This window comes from Myotis yumanensis, unplaced genomic scaffold (assembly GCF_028538775.1).
Source record: "Myotis yumanensis isolate MYYU_CA2020_CCGP unplaced genomic scaffold, mMyoYum1.0.hap1 SCAF_21, whole genome shotgun sequence".
NCBI classification, from domain to species: Eukaryota; Metazoa; Chordata; class Mammalia; order Chiroptera; family Vespertilionidae; genus Myotis; species Myotis yumanensis.
In genome coordinates this window covers 15,109,121-15,124,061 of record NW_027223772.1, presented here as the reverse complement: position 1 = coordinate 15,124,061, position 14,941 = coordinate 15,109,121, and the positions used below count along the sequence as shown (strand labels likewise).

At 49.6% G+C, this 14,941-nt stretch overlaps 1 protein-coding gene across 3 annotated transcripts in view; it reads left to right on the top strand.

Annotated features, from left to right (window-relative positions):
• The window catches only part of AUH (AU RNA binding methylglutaconyl-CoA hydratase), a 184,966-nt gene extending 173,492 nt beyond the window's left edge, over positions 1 to 11,474 (top strand). For 2 of the 3 annotated variants that reach the window (XM_070400945.1, XM_070400947.1), the window contains exons 8-10: positions 4,309 to 4,359; positions 6,130 to 6,177; positions 11,054 to 11,474. In XM_070400945.1, the coding sequence (XP_070257046.1) occupies positions 4,309 to 4,359; positions 6,130 to 6,177; positions 11,054 to 11,131 (177 nt within the window). In that variant the 3' untranslated portion in view covers positions 11,132 to 11,474. The remainder of the gene's footprint in view (positions 1 to 4,308; positions 4,360 to 6,129; positions 6,178 to 11,053) is intronic. The other variant, XM_070400946.1, reaches the window with a different exon arrangement.
• Positions 11,475 to 14,941: the final 3,467 nt, after the last annotated feature.

The window sequence follows — 14,941 nt, the reverse complement described above, 5'->3', positions numbered from 1 at the left end:
GAGCTGTCAGAGGTGACACTCCTGTCCCAGGGCTGTCAGAGGTGACACTCCTGTCCCAGGGCTACCAGAGGTGACACACCTGTCCCAGAGCTGTCAGAGGTGACACTCCTGTCCCAGGGCTGTCAGAGGTAACACTCCTGTCCCAGGGCTGTCAGAGGTGACACACCTGTCCCCAGGACTACCAGAGATGACACACCTGTCCCAGAGCTATCAGAGGTGACACACCTGTCCCCAGGGCTGTCAGAGGTGACACACCTGTCCCAGAGCTGTCAGAGGTGACACACCTGTCCCCAGGGTACCAGAGGTGACACACCTGTCCCCAGGGCTACCACAGGTGACACACCTGTCCCAGGGCTGTCAGAGGTGACACACCTGTCCCAGGGCTGTCAGAGGTGACACACCTGTCCCCAGGGCTACCAGAGGTGACACACCTGTCCCAGGGCTGTCAGAGGTGACACACCTGTCCCCAGGGCTACCAGAGGTGACACACCTGTCCCATGGCTGTCAGAGATGACACTCCTGTCCCCAGGGCTGTCAGAGGTGACATACCTGTCCCAGGGCTGTCAGAGGTGACACACCTGTCCCAGGGCTGTCAGAGGTGACACACCTGTCCCCAGGGCTACCAGAGGTGACACACCTGTCCCAGGGCTATCAGAGGTGACACACCTGTCCCAGGGCTGTCAGAGGTGACACACCTGTCCCAGAGCTGTCAGAGGTGACACTCCTGTCCCAGGGCTGTCAGAGGTGACACACCTGTCCCCAGGGCTACCAGAGGTGACACACCTGTCCCAGAGCTATCAGAGGTGACACACCTGTCCCCAGGGCTGTCAGAGGTGACACACCTGTCCCAGGGCTATCAGAGGTGACACACCTGTCCCAGGGCTGTCCGAGGTGACACACCTGTCCCAGAGCTATCAGAGGTGACACACCTGCCCCAGGGCTGTCAGAGGTGATACACCTGTCCCAGAGCTATCAGAGGTGACACACCTGTCCCCAGGGCTGTCAGAGGTGACACACCTGTCCCAGGGCTGTCAGAGGTGACACACCTGTCCCAGGGCTGTCAGAGGTGACACACCTGTCCCAGAGCTGTCAGAGGTGACACTCCTGTCCCAGGGCTGTCAGAGGTGACACTCCTGTCCCAGGGCTATCAGAGGTGACACACCTGTCCCAGGGCTGTCAGAGGTGACACACCTGTCCCAGAGCTGTCAGAGGTGACACTCCTGTCCCAGGGCTGTCAGAGGTGACACTCCTGTCCCAGGGCTGTCAGAGGTGACACACCTGTCCCCAGGGCTACCAGTGGTGACACACCTGTCCCAGAGCTATCAGAGGTGACACACCTGTCCCCAGGGCTGTCAGAGGTGACACACCTGTCCCAGAGCTGTCAGAGGTGACACACCTGTCCCCAGGGCTACCACAGGTGACACACCTGTCCCCAGGGCTACCACAGGTGACACACCTGTTCCAGGGCTGTCAGAGGTGACACACCTGTCCCAGGGCTGTCAGAGGTGACACACCTGTCCCCAGGGCTACCAGAGGTGACACACCTGTCCCAGGGCTGTCAGAGGTGACACACCTGTCCCCAGGGCTACCAGAGGTGACACACCTGTCCCATGGCTGTCAGAGATGACACACCTGTCCCCAGGGCTGTCAGAGGTGACATACCTGTCCCAGATCTGTCAGAGGTGACACACCTGTCCCAGGGCTGTCAGAGGTGACACACCTGTCCCCAGGGCTACCAGAGGTGACACACCTGTCTCAGGGCTGTCAGAGGTGACACACCTGTCCCCAGGGCTGTCAGAGGTGACACACCTGTCCCAGGGCTTTCAGAGGTGAGACACCTGTCCCCAGGGCTGTCAGAGGTGACACACCTGTCCCAGAGCTATCAGAGGTGTCACACCTGTCCCCAGGGCTACCAGAGGTGATACACCTGTCCCAGGGCTGTCAGAGGTGACACACCTCTCCCAGATCTATCAGAGGTGACACACCTGTTCCAGGGGCTGTCAGAGGTGACACACCTGTCCCAGAGCTATCAGAGGTGACACACCTGTCCCAGATCTGTCAGAGGTGACACACCTGTCCCAGAGCTGTCAGAGGTGACACACCTGTCCCAGGGCTATGAGGTGACACACCTGTCCCAGGGGCTGTCAGGGGCTGGTGCTGGTACTGCTTCAGTTCTCCTCGATTAGCGTGTGAGCTCTAAGCTCTCTCAGAGCAGGGCCAGCAGATAATTTGTTCCCCATGGAAGGCAACAGAGCCTTACACTCTGAATCGATGGAGAGAGAGCAAATAGAAAAGGCTGTTATTGCTGTTAAGAAAAAAAAGACTCTCACTGTTACTTCAGTAATTATATTTCTCAAAAATGTTAGGGAAATGTCTACCTTTAGAGGGATTAAAGGTGCAGGTATCAAAAGTCATAGTTTAAATGTTAGTTAGCTGACTGCCCTTGGCTTCCACCTTCATGACCAACCCGTCAGGTAAATCGGGCGCTTGAGCAGGCTGTGGCCAGGTCCCAGTCCTGATAGATGCTCCCGGCTGGACAGAGTTCAGCTCCTCTCCAGAGCCCCACCCTGCCGTCCCGGGTCCTCCTGCTCCGAAACCCTCGGGGCGTTGGTGCCTCACTGTCCTCAGCTCCCCCTGCGCGGTCCCCCCGTTTCCCGCCCCGGCTGCCGTGCACCCCATGCTCCACATGGAGCACCGCGGGCCTCCTGTGGCTCCTGGGGACCAGCCTCTGAGAACACGAATGGCAGAAGCGAACTCCTCCCGTCAGGATGATGCCGAGTGACATCAGCAGATGCCTAACTGTGACGCCAGACGCAGAAGTTACACAGCCACTGGAGGGGGGGTCATCTTTATTTTATGGTCTTTGTCACTGAAAGGTGACGCTTCCAAATAACTAGAAAGCTTCTCTGAACTTCGTATTTCCAGGTGATTTCTGTATTGGATGTCACTTCCATTTTCCTGTCTGAGAAAAAGGCTTATCTAGATGGAGAGGCATTGGTTTAGTATCTGGGAGAGCAGCTAAGCCAACCAGCCGGTATCTAAGCCTTTCCGGTTCCCTGAGCCTTGCTGGCCAGGGTGTGGCCGCGGCAGAGCCTGGCAGCCCTGGGAGCACGCTGGCCAGCAGCTGGGCCCAGCGCCATGCCTGGAGGGGCGGGGGCGGGGGGCGCGCTCAGTGAGAGGAGCACTGGTGTAACAATAAATGAGCTGATGTTTCCTAAAGAGCACTGCTGTGTGTGCACCAGGGTGCAGATCCTGCTGGAAGGATTCTGAGGTTCTGACTCGGTGGGAGGAGGAGAAGAGGCGGGCTGGCGAGCCTCCAGCGCCCTGAGTAGGAGGAGGAGGAGAGCCTCTTCCAGACATACTTGGTCCAGCCCCCCACACCCTGGGGTCCTTGCTGTCCCTGTTACTTAGAGCCTCCCTTTCATTGTCATTCAAAAGACGTTTCATAGCAGGCCATTGAGTTCTAAGCCTGGGTGCATCATGGCTCAGTCTCAGGGCTGTGGGCTTCCAGGACAGGAGTCCCGCTTTCCTTCTTCCGGGGATACCCTGTTCTTCCTCGTGACCCTCACGTCCGAGGGACTTCCTGGGACGCTGGGCCCTGGCTGGGGCCTGTTTCACTGTAGGTCACCATCGTGGTTAGTTCTCCAGGCCCTGGGAGGAGACAGCCCGTGTCTGAAACACCACGCCACCCCCATGGGGATGGATGTCTGACGATGCGGAGGACGCAGTCACACTCCAGCGGCTGTGGTGTCCTGCCCAACACGCGGTCTCCTTTCCTTTTTTCTTAACTTCCAGGGAGATTTGCTGGAGAGAGGTAAGTCCCGTGCGACCTCCCAGCGGGCAGCCTGCCAGCCGCGTCCTATGGAGGCTGCAGCGCACGCCACACGCACGCGGAGGGGAGCTGCTCCGCTTCCTGCCTAAGGCCTCGCAGGGCTCCTCGAGAGACTTCTGCCCATCAGCTGCCTCTGAACAGCCGTGGTTGCCTCCAGGCCTTGGACCCAGCAATGGGAACCTTTAGATTCTGTTGAGATGTACAGCATAATTATCATAGATCCGTGGTCGGCAAACTGTGGCTCGCGAGCCACATGCGGCTCTTTGGCCCCTTGAGTGTGGCTCTTCCTAAGCCTTAGGAGCACCCTAATTAAGTTAATAACAATGTACCTACCTATATAGTTTAAGTTTAAAAATTTTGGCTCTCAAAAGAAATTTCAATCGTTGTACTGTTGATCTTTGGCTCTGTTGACTAATGAGTTTGCCGACCACTGGCATAGATAGTGATTAAATCTGTTTTTTTAATTTTAATTTTAGGGACCTGTTGCAATGCGAGTGGCAAAATTAGCAATTAATCAGGGGATGGAGGTAAGTTCCTTAATGGTTGAGTTTTGTTGGAATAAGTAATGGAGATTTAATTTACATGAACCATGTTTAGACTTCTACATTATATTTTAATGTTCTAAACAATAGCTGTTTCAATGCCACTGTTACTGAAAGCTACTGAGATTCTTTTTATTTTATTTTATTTATCTTTATTGTTGAAAATATTACAGATGTCCCCTTTTTTCCCATTGACCCCCTCCACCCATCTCCCACCCCTACCCCAGGCCTTCACCGCACTATTGTCTGTGTCCATGGGCTGTGCATATGTGCATACAGGGTCTTTAGTTTATCTCTTCCCAACCCCGACCTTCGCCTTCCCTCTGAGATTCCACAGTCTGTTCTATGCTTCTGTCTCTCTGGGTCTGTTTTGTTCATCAGTTTATTGTGTTCATTAGATTCCACACATGAGTGAGATCATGTGCTACTTGTCTTCCTCTGACTGACTTATTTCACTTAGCATAATACTCATTTAATTCTGCAAATAGGTGTTAGTGAACTCAGTATCATAATCACAGAATTCGGTGATTTCTCTGATGGCCGCACAGCTTGTGGTTTTCCCATTGAGTTAATAGACTTCCTGACTGTAGTCCATGGAGAACCAGAGCAAAGGGCCTTCTGTGCATTCTCAGTGCCGGCACCTTGTTAGCGAATACGCATCGGGGCGCCTGGCTCTGCACCTGGCACTCCTAGGTGCTGCCTGCTTCATGCGCCTCCCTGCAGGTGCTGCCAGGCTTGTCCTGGACCGTCCTGGGCGTGGCTCTGGCAGTGGAGGCCAGGCCGGGCAGGGCAGGCAGCCGTTGGCATGGGCTTGCACCTGCAGCAGTTCTGTTTTCATTAAATGATGGAGTTTTTAAGAAAGATGCTTATTCCTTGCATATCCAGAGCCCACTGTATTATCCTGGGCTTCCCAGCAGTAAAAAGAAATTGAATTTGTTAGCAGTAATGCAGTTTTTAACATTTACAAAGTACTTGATTGGTTTTTAAAATTCTTACATAATAGTAACAATATTTAATAGCAAACACCTTATGTGATCCTGGCTGTGTGCCCTTGCCGTCTCACACACATACGCCCCATCCCACCCACCCTCCCCCCACACACCTCATTTTATTGCACTTTATTGTGCTTAACAGATAATTGCATTTCCATCAACAACCAGGCAAGACCCTCCAACAGCACAGATACGAGGACTCACTGAAGGCTCAGGTGATGGCTAGCATTTTTAGCAATACAGTATGTTTTAACTAAGAAATGCACATTGTTGTTTTAGACATAGTGCTATTGCACACTTAATGGACTACAGTGTAGTGTAAACATAACTTTTATATGTGGAGGGAAACCAAAAAACCGTGTGACTTTATTGTGGTATGTGCTTTATCGCTGTGAACTGGAGCCGAGCCCGCAGTGTCTCTGAGTTCTGCCTGTGTATCTAGGCACTTTATAGAGTCCTCACCCGCATTAGTTCGTCTCACCCTCACAGCACCCTTGATGGGTAGGAGCTGGGTGAGCCCCTGTGCAGACGCCTCTCACGCACAGGGAGGTGGAATACCGCCCCAGGGCCTCGCAGCTCCCAGTGGTGGAGGCGGAGTGAACCAGGCCTCGGTTCTAGAGTCCCCCTGCTGGCCTCCTTGCGATTTGCCACGTTACAGCGAAGGCTCTGTTCTCTGGGGATAGGGTGTGAGTTTGATTTACATTGAGTATCCGGTGCTTTAAAAAGGAATTCCTGCTGACGTGAATTATGCTTTTATCCTCAGGTCGATTTAGTAACAGGGTTGGCCATAGAAGAAGCTTGTTATGCTCAGGTATGTAACACAGTCACAGTCAGTGCCTTCGGTGTAAGTCAGATGAATTATACATGGCTGAGCAAGGTCACACTCACTCTGAAGCCACACAAATGTTAAAATGGTTTCTATTTGACTGTCCCAGCTCTTTTGGTTGATTCTGTTCACAAACTAATGACTCTTATCTACATAATTTAGAAAACTCTTAGAACAACTTAGTACCACTTGTGCTAGAGCTGTCTCTCTGACTCAGGTTTTTCTTGTGGGTGTGACTTGACCCCTCACTGCAGGTGCAGCGTGGAGGTGGGAGGCGGGCAGCGTGAGCGAGTGCCTGCTGCAGAGCATAGGTGTTGAAGACTCACTGCTTTTCCTGGCATTCGCAGCCTTCCCTAGCCCTAATTCCAGTACCCAGTTTCCTGTTTTGTACACAAATTATTGGGGCTTTCTGTAGGGGAACCAACGGTCCTTCCTTCCTCCCTTGTCTCCCCCGGCCCCTTCCTCCCGTTCATCTTCCCTTCTGCTTTTCTGAAAGATGTAACTGCTTTAGAGCACGTAAAATAGCAAACGCGCTTTGTCCTGCCTTTCCTGAGAATTAGAAACTGCCTCAGCCTCCATTAGACGGTGGCCGTGGAAGGAGCGTGGGTGGAGTTACTCTGCCTGGGCGCGTGGAAGCCACCACCTGTTGTTGGTGAGCACATGCCGTGAGTACCGTGAACTATAGGCCTTGTACGGAGCCTCTGAGGCCAAAGAAAAAGTTTAAAAGCATATTTGTCCACAAATCACACCTTAACAAGCGTAAAGGAACAGAAATCATACCTAGTATTCTGCCAGACCACAGTGGAATTGAACTAGAAATATAGGTGGAAGATCCCACTTTCCAATGGTGGGTTTTAATCTTTAATGAAGGTTAAGCAAGGCACATGTGTCAGAGAAGAAGTCTCAAGAGAAATTCAGATGTTGCTGAACTGAATCAAAATGAAAATGAAATTTACCAAAATTTGTGGGAATGCATTGAAAGCAATTGCTTTGAGAGAATTTGTAGCATTGAATGCATATATTAGAAAAGAAGAAATATCTAAATCAATAAGTTTCCACTTTATAATTAAGAGCAAGTTAAATGTAAAGTAAGCAGAAGGAAAAATAAACTTTAGAGCAGAAATCAGTGAAAATAGAAAAACAATAGAAAAAGATCAACAAAACCAAAAGTTGGTTCTTTGTAAAACTCTATAATATTGATAAACTTCTAGCCAGGCAACCAAGGATAAAAGAGAGAAGATAAAAATTACCAACATCAGAAATGCAAGAAGGTCCATCACTACAGATCCCATGGACACTAAGGAAAGTAAAGGAATACTGTCAACAGCTCTTTGCCCCAAAATCTGATAACCTAGATAAAATGGACCAATTCCTTGAAATACACAAAATACCAGAATTTGCACAAGGAAAAATCATCTGAGTAATATGTTTGTTAAATAAATTAAATCAATAATTAACCTTCCAAAATAGGAAGCACCAGACCCAGGTGGGTTCACTGGTGAATTCTTTCTAACATTTAAGGAAGAAATTATATCAGGTCTTTTTTCAGAAAAAAGAAGTAGAAGGAACACTTTCTGAAACTTATTCTATGAGAGCAGTATTGCCTTGTTACCAAAACCAAAGAAATTACAAAAAAAGGAAAACTGCAGACTTCTATTTCTGATGAACGTAGATATAAAAATTCTCAATGAAGTATTAGCAAATCAAATCCAACAATGTATAACAAAAATTATATGCCATAACCAGATATGCAAGGCTCATTCAACACTGAAAATCAATTAATGTAATCCACCACATCAATAGACTAAGCAGGAGAAATACAATTATGTTAACAGATGAGGAAAAGGCATTTGACAAAATCCAACACCCATTCATGATTAAAAACTCTCAGCAAATTATGATTAGAGGGGAGCTTTCTCAACTTAATAAGAATGTCTACAAAAACCTACAGCTAATATATTTAACTAGAGGCCTAGTGCACAGATTTGTGCACCAGTGGGATCCCTCAGCCTGGCCTGCACCCTCTTGCAATCCGGACTCCTCGGGGGATGTCGGACTGCCGGTCTCGGCCCAATCCCCGCAGGCCAGGCCAAGGGACCCACTGGTGCACGAATTCATGCACCAGGCCTCCAGTATAAATATAAGATCTTTGGTTAATCTCTTCCCACCCTCTATCCTCCCCTCTTCCCTCTGAAATTCATTAGTCTGTTCCATGTTTCCATGTCTGTGCATTGAGTATCTGCCCTCTGGTGGTCAGTGCATGTCATAGCTACAGGTCAAACGGTCGCTTAGGCTTTTATATATATAGATGATAAGGAATAGGGCAAGGATGTACCCTCTTACCACTTCTTTTTAGCATCTACTAGAAGTTCTAGCTAATAGAATAAGACAAAAAGAAATGAAAGTTGTACAGATTGGGAGGGAGGAAACAAAACTGTATTTATATATTACATGATTGCCTATGTAGAAAACCCCAAAGAATCAACCAAAAAATCACACTAACTCATAAGCAAGTACAGCAAGATTGCATAACACGGGGTTAATATATACAAAAGTAAGTTGCTTCCCTGTATACCAGCAATGAAGAATTTTAAATTAAAAGCACAATATCATTTACATTAGCCAAAAAAAAAAAAAATACTTGGGTATAAATCTAACAAAATATTTGCAAGGTCTATAGAAGGAAAACTACAAAACTGGTGAAAAATCAAAATCTAAGTAAGCCTGGCTGGTGTGGCTCAGTGGTTGATTATTGACCTTTGAACCCGGAGATCACAGTTCCATTCCTGGTCTGGGCACATGCCCAGGTTGCAGGCTTAATCCTCTGTGGGGGCGTGCAGAAGGCAGCCAATCAATGATTCTCTCTCATCATTGATGTTTCTATATCTCCTTCTCCTTTCCTCTCTGAAACCAATAAAGATACATTAAAAAAAAAAAAAAGATCTAAGTCAATGGATAGATGGCCCATGTTTATGGTTAGTAGGATTTAATATTATTAAGATTTCACTTCTTCACAACATGACCTATATAACAGTGCAATCCCAATAAAAATCCCAACAAGTTACTTCTTTATATTGGCAAACTGTTTCTAAAGTTTATATGGAAAGTCCAAAACCCAGGTTAGCCAACACAAGATTGAAGAAGAACAAAGTTTGAAGACTGACACTACCCAACTTGAAGACTAACTATAAAGCTACAGCAATCAAGACAGTGTGGTAGTGGCCAAAAGCAGACAAATAGATCACTGGGACACGATGGGGAATCCAGAAGTAGACTCACTCAGATACAGTTAGCTGATCTTTGACAAGTGAACAAAGGCAATTCGACACAGAGAAGATAGTCTTGAAAGCAAATAGTACTAAGGCATCTGGATATTCAACTTACAAAACAGTGAATCTAGACACTGGCTTTACATAAACATTAACTCAGAATGGCCATAGACTTTCAAATGAAAAATGATAAACTTCTTGAAGATAACAGAAAATCTAGGTGACTTTGGATTTGGCAGTGACTTTTTAGATATACCACCGGAAGTGTAAAAATGAGAGGAAAAAATCATGTTTGACTTTATTAAAATGAATACTCTGCAAAAGACACAGCAAAGAGAATAAGAAGACAAGCTGCAGTCTGCGGGGGGTGGGGGGGCAGGCGGAATCTTTGCAAAACACTTATGAAGGGTGTGTGTCGAACTCACAAGAACTTAAAACTCGGCAACAAGAAAATAACTCGTTGAAAGGTGGGTAAGAGATTTGAACACAGACCTCACGAGAGTAGATGTACAGACGGCAAATGAGCAGACGAAAAGATCCTTAACATATGTCATTAAGAAATGTAAATAAAAATGAGCTACGATTTGGCCATTTCTTACAAAGTGAAGCCTCTGACCCTGTGGTCCAGCAGGATGTGTGTAAGCAGGCGAGCTGAGACTTCCGCCCACACAAAGCCTGCACCACGTCCAGGGCAGCGTTACTCATAATGCCAGACGGCCTTCGGGAGGTGATGGGTAGACTGTGGGGCCCCGGCAGTGGAGTAGTAGCCACGATCACAGGACATGACGTGCCCGCCACAGAAAGGCATCAGAAACTGTAATGCGCATTGCTAAGTGCAGGACTTCCATCTAAAAGGCTGCACACTACATGATTTCAACTCCGTGCCTTTCTGGAAGAGGCAGTGGGTCGGGCAGGGATGAATTGCGGCCACCCGGGATGTTTAAAGCGGGAATGTTTCTGTAGGGCGCTGTATGGTGGATCCGCACACACATTGTCAGAGTCCATGAAAGAGGCCACTCGGTGAGCCCTAATGCAAACTCTGGGCTTCAGTTAATAGTAATATATGGATGTTGGTTTCATCAGTTGTAACAAATGTACCACAGTCAGGCAAGGTATTAATATTAGAGGATGGTTGGGGTCCTGAGGGAGTCTATGGCAGTGGTCGGCAAACTGCGGCTCTCGAGCCACATGCGGCTCTTTGGCCCTTTAAGTGTGCCACGAAGTTTCAATCGCACTGTACGTGCGTGCCCGCACGTGGTATTTTGTGGAAGAGCCACACTCAAGGGGCCACAGTTTGCCGACCACTGGTCTATGGGAACTCTGAACTGTGGCTCAATTTTTTGTGTGAACCTAACCTAAAATTGTCTAAAAGATAAAGCCTATTGATTTTTAAAGTATATTTGAAATGGAGAAAAACCGTAGTTGGAATTGGAACAATAAATTTGGACACATAATTAGGATTGTTCAAATGACTACTAGATTTCAAAATTTTAGATTGTGTTCTAATTCGTTTTCTTCTATAAAACTTGTCAAAACTGTTTTCCCAGTTTTTACTTTTTGGTACACATCACATAATGTTTTGTTTCTCTTAGACCATTCCAACGAAAGACAGACTTGAAGGTCTTCTGGCTTTTAAGGAGAAAAGATCCCCTCGCTATAAGGGGGAGTAGAACAGACAGCGGCCTTGGAAATGCCAGTGTAACAGTGTGCTTCTGGGAATGGCTCAGCGCCTGACCTCCGTGACCAAAGCGAGGAGCGGCGAGCCGGCGGCGCCCCTGGAGGCGGCCCACGTGCACTTGTCCCACTGTAATGCCACTCAGCCAGAGTGTAAGCTAGTGTCCCGTCGAAACAGATCCAAATGTAGGTAGGCGTTGTAAGACATTTCCTGCATATGAAGCTTTCTGTTCTTAGTTTTTGATGTGAATAATGTATATACTGCACTTCAGGAATAATGTTGATTGTAAGTCTACTGTGCTGCAATATGAAAATAAAATTATTTCTATAGACCCAAAATGCGAAGTTATACAAGTAAGTTTCTAAGGGTTCACACACACACACACACACACACACACACATCTCACACTGAAAAATGATTGCATAGATATTCTAAGTGAAATTGATCAGATCTAAATAAAATTAGTGAAAAGAAACTTGGGAGTTTTTCTCTCACCCCATTCTTTTCTAATTGAATAAAACATCGCGTGTTGGCTTTTAGAAGAAACCAGCTTTCCCTGCTGGTTCTCTCTGGGGAGCTCAGTCGTCAGAGACAGGCCTGGCACCTGCTGCTCAGCCTCCCGCACGTGGCTGGCCCTGGCCTTCCCAGAAAGAAAATGGCAGCCAGGGTCGTGGGTTAAGGGTGCAGTGCAGCCTGCCTCCCGCTCTCCTCTAGCCCCCCACTTCCTCGCACCTGATTTCAGGAAGGAAAGGAGGTGGCTTTCCCCCTGGCCAGGCAGAGCCTCCAGACTGGGAGCAGCCAGCAGGTCAGTTGGGGTGTCTTGCCTGGGGCGGGCCTATGGGAGCCTGGGGGACTGTGGACTGAGCGTGACAGGGGAGGAGGACATCACAGCCCTGAAGGAGCTGAGCTGCCTTTCCTTTGTGTTTGTGTTTGGTTCATCACACCAGGCTGCCTGACTGCGGGCAGCCCAGCCCCAGAGGGCAGCCCTGCTCTCTGGGACCTGTGCCTCATTTAAGGCCCCGCAGCCCTGCCCTGAACGCTGCAGGGCGGGGGGGGGGGGGGGGGGGGCGGGGGCGGAGGCGTGGAGAGGGGGTGCTGTGCAGCTAGGACACATTCAGGACGCCTGTTCCTTGCAGCCTGCACTCAGCATCGCAACCTTGTTCCTTTTGGAAAGCGTATATGCTTAGAAACTCAACACCACCTAAAAACACACAATCCATTAAAGCATGGGCAGAGGACCTGAATAGACACCTCTCCAAAGAGGACGTACAGATGCCAATAGACATATGAAAAGATGCTCAAGGTCACTGATCACCAGAGAGATGCAAATTAAAACCACAATGAGCTATAACCTCACACCTGTCAGAATGGCTACATCAATAAATCAACAAACAACAAGTGCTGGTGAGGATGTGGAGAAAAGGGAACCCTCGTGCACTGTTGGTGGGAATGCAGATTAGTGCAGCCACTGTGGAGAACAGTATGGAGTTTCCTCAAAAAATTAAAAATGGAACTGCCTTATGACCTAGTGATTCTACTTCTGGGAATTTATCTGAAGGAACCAGAAACACAATTGGCAAGAACATATACCCCCTATGTTCATCGTAGCGTTATTTACAATAGCCAAGATTTGGAAGCAGCCCACGTGCCCGTCAGTAGGTGAGTGGGTAAAGAAGCCATGGGACGTTTACCCAATGGAAAACTAGGTCATACAAAGGAAGAAAATGTTACCCTTGTGACGGCATGGAGGGACCTGATAGCTTACGCTGAGTGAAAGAAGCCAGTCAGAGAAAGACAAGTGCCATGCATTTCACGTAGAGTTTAACAAACAAACGGAACTAACAAGAAAAATGCAGAGACTTATAGATAGAGAGCAGGCAGGCAGCTGGAGATGGGGCGGAGGAAATTGAGCATAAAGAGAACTCATGGACACGAACGACATTGTGGTTATTGCATGGGAGGAGGGGAGGCAGAGGTGGAAGAGAGTAGTGGAGTATAACAGTGATGAAAAAAATGTTTAAAGAAAATTAAAGAAACCGAGACACTGTTCTGTACCCAGAGGGACACGCGAGAGGAGACAGCCTTCTCGGCAACTGGAGCCACCTCGATGCCCCTGAGACCAGCGAGTCTGAGGACTTGAGGCTGAGCAGCCACACCCATTGGAAGGAAGGGTGAGGGCCAGGGGCGCTTCTGCAGCTTCCGGGGAAGCCTGGCAGCGTCTTGTCTGGTCTGCACTGCTCGGACCCAGCGCTGTATTCAGTTCTCGGCGCCCCCGTGTCAGGCGGCTAGCGATGTCACTGGACAGCACACGGCTCTGGCCACGTCTCCCCGCCTCTGAACCCGCAGTGAGACCTCAGGCAGCGCACCCGCCCGAAGCCCGATCCTCATCCGTAAGGTCCAGTAGCTGCTCCCGATCATGGCAGACAGACCAGCGGTGTCGGGCCAAGGGCTTTGAACCAGCGGTAGCCTCCGGATGTTTCCATTTCAGAGGAGAGGAGTTGGGATAGGGCGGTGGGTCTCAGACCACGTCCGGCTCAGGGTCTGCTCGGAGCCTGGGAAGAGACGGTGAGAGACCTGGGCCTCAGCGAGCCCATTGGGGCGCTGGGGCCTGTGAGGCTACCAGGGCTGGGGAAGGCCCGTGGCCCCGCACACGCGTACGCTGGCCACTCTGCACTTGTCCAGACAGATAAGGACTGTGGGCAACGGGTGCCACTCCCCTCCCCGGGCCCAGGGGCACGCTGAGAGGACGGCTCTGCTAACCTGAGCCTCGGCCCCCCGGGCTGAGCGGGCGGACTGTCACTGCCTTCCCTGCTCCCTGTGGGCTGGGCCGGAAGAGGCTCTGGGTTATCACTGCCCGGGCCCTGGGGCGAGCAGGAGCTCTGATGTGTTAAGAAAAGTGATGGTGCTGACAGGACCAGTTTTGAGGGCGGGTGGGCGGGCCGCCCAGAGAAAAACAGCCCATTTGCCATCGCCTGCTGGCTTTCGTGGCTGCCAGGCTGCCTCCTCGTCCCAGAGGAGATGCAGGGGGACTCGGGCCTGTGGGGGCAGCCGTGACGGACCAGGGACAGGCAGCCCTCGCAGGCCGTGCCCACGCCGCACTGCCAGGGCCAGTCCCACGTGTTCCCAGGGCGGGCCGTGGGCGCAGCTGCCACAGGCCGTGGTCACAGAGGAATCTGAACCAGCAAGCGGCCCCCTGAGCTTTTTGAAACGAGGCTGAGTCACTTTCCCTGTCAGCCTCCGACCCCGTGAAGGAACGAGCCCTTTGTGCAGTTTGCAGAAGGTGAGTGGTTGGCAAGCAGCAGTTCGGACCTCCCGCCTCCCGCACTAGCCTTTATTTTGAGTTGTTCATTGACATTTTCCAAAACAGTTTTTTTGAAGCCTAGAATTTGCTCACCAGTGGCCACGATGTGAATGCTTTAAATATACAAGAAATGTGTGACTTGCCATAAAAGACAGGAAATGACAGCCTGACGTGGCAGGAAGAAACTCTAATTCTTGGAGGGCTGTGATTGGCTTCAGTACCTGCCAGTGGTGTTCGCATTTTGATTGGTGTGTATGCGCAGTTAGATTGTGTAATGATTGACAGGGTGGGCCTTGCATCTGCCATTTCGCTATTTGTTTTCTCATGCCATACTGCCCCGGCCGGCAATCAAACGGTGACCTCCGGGTACATGGGTCGACTCTCAACCACTGAACAGCACTGGCAGGGCAGTGCTTTATTTTTTTATGTAGATTTGAGTTACTCTCTAGTGTCACTTCAACCTGAAGGACTCCATTTATATTATTTCTTGTAGGAAAGTTCTGC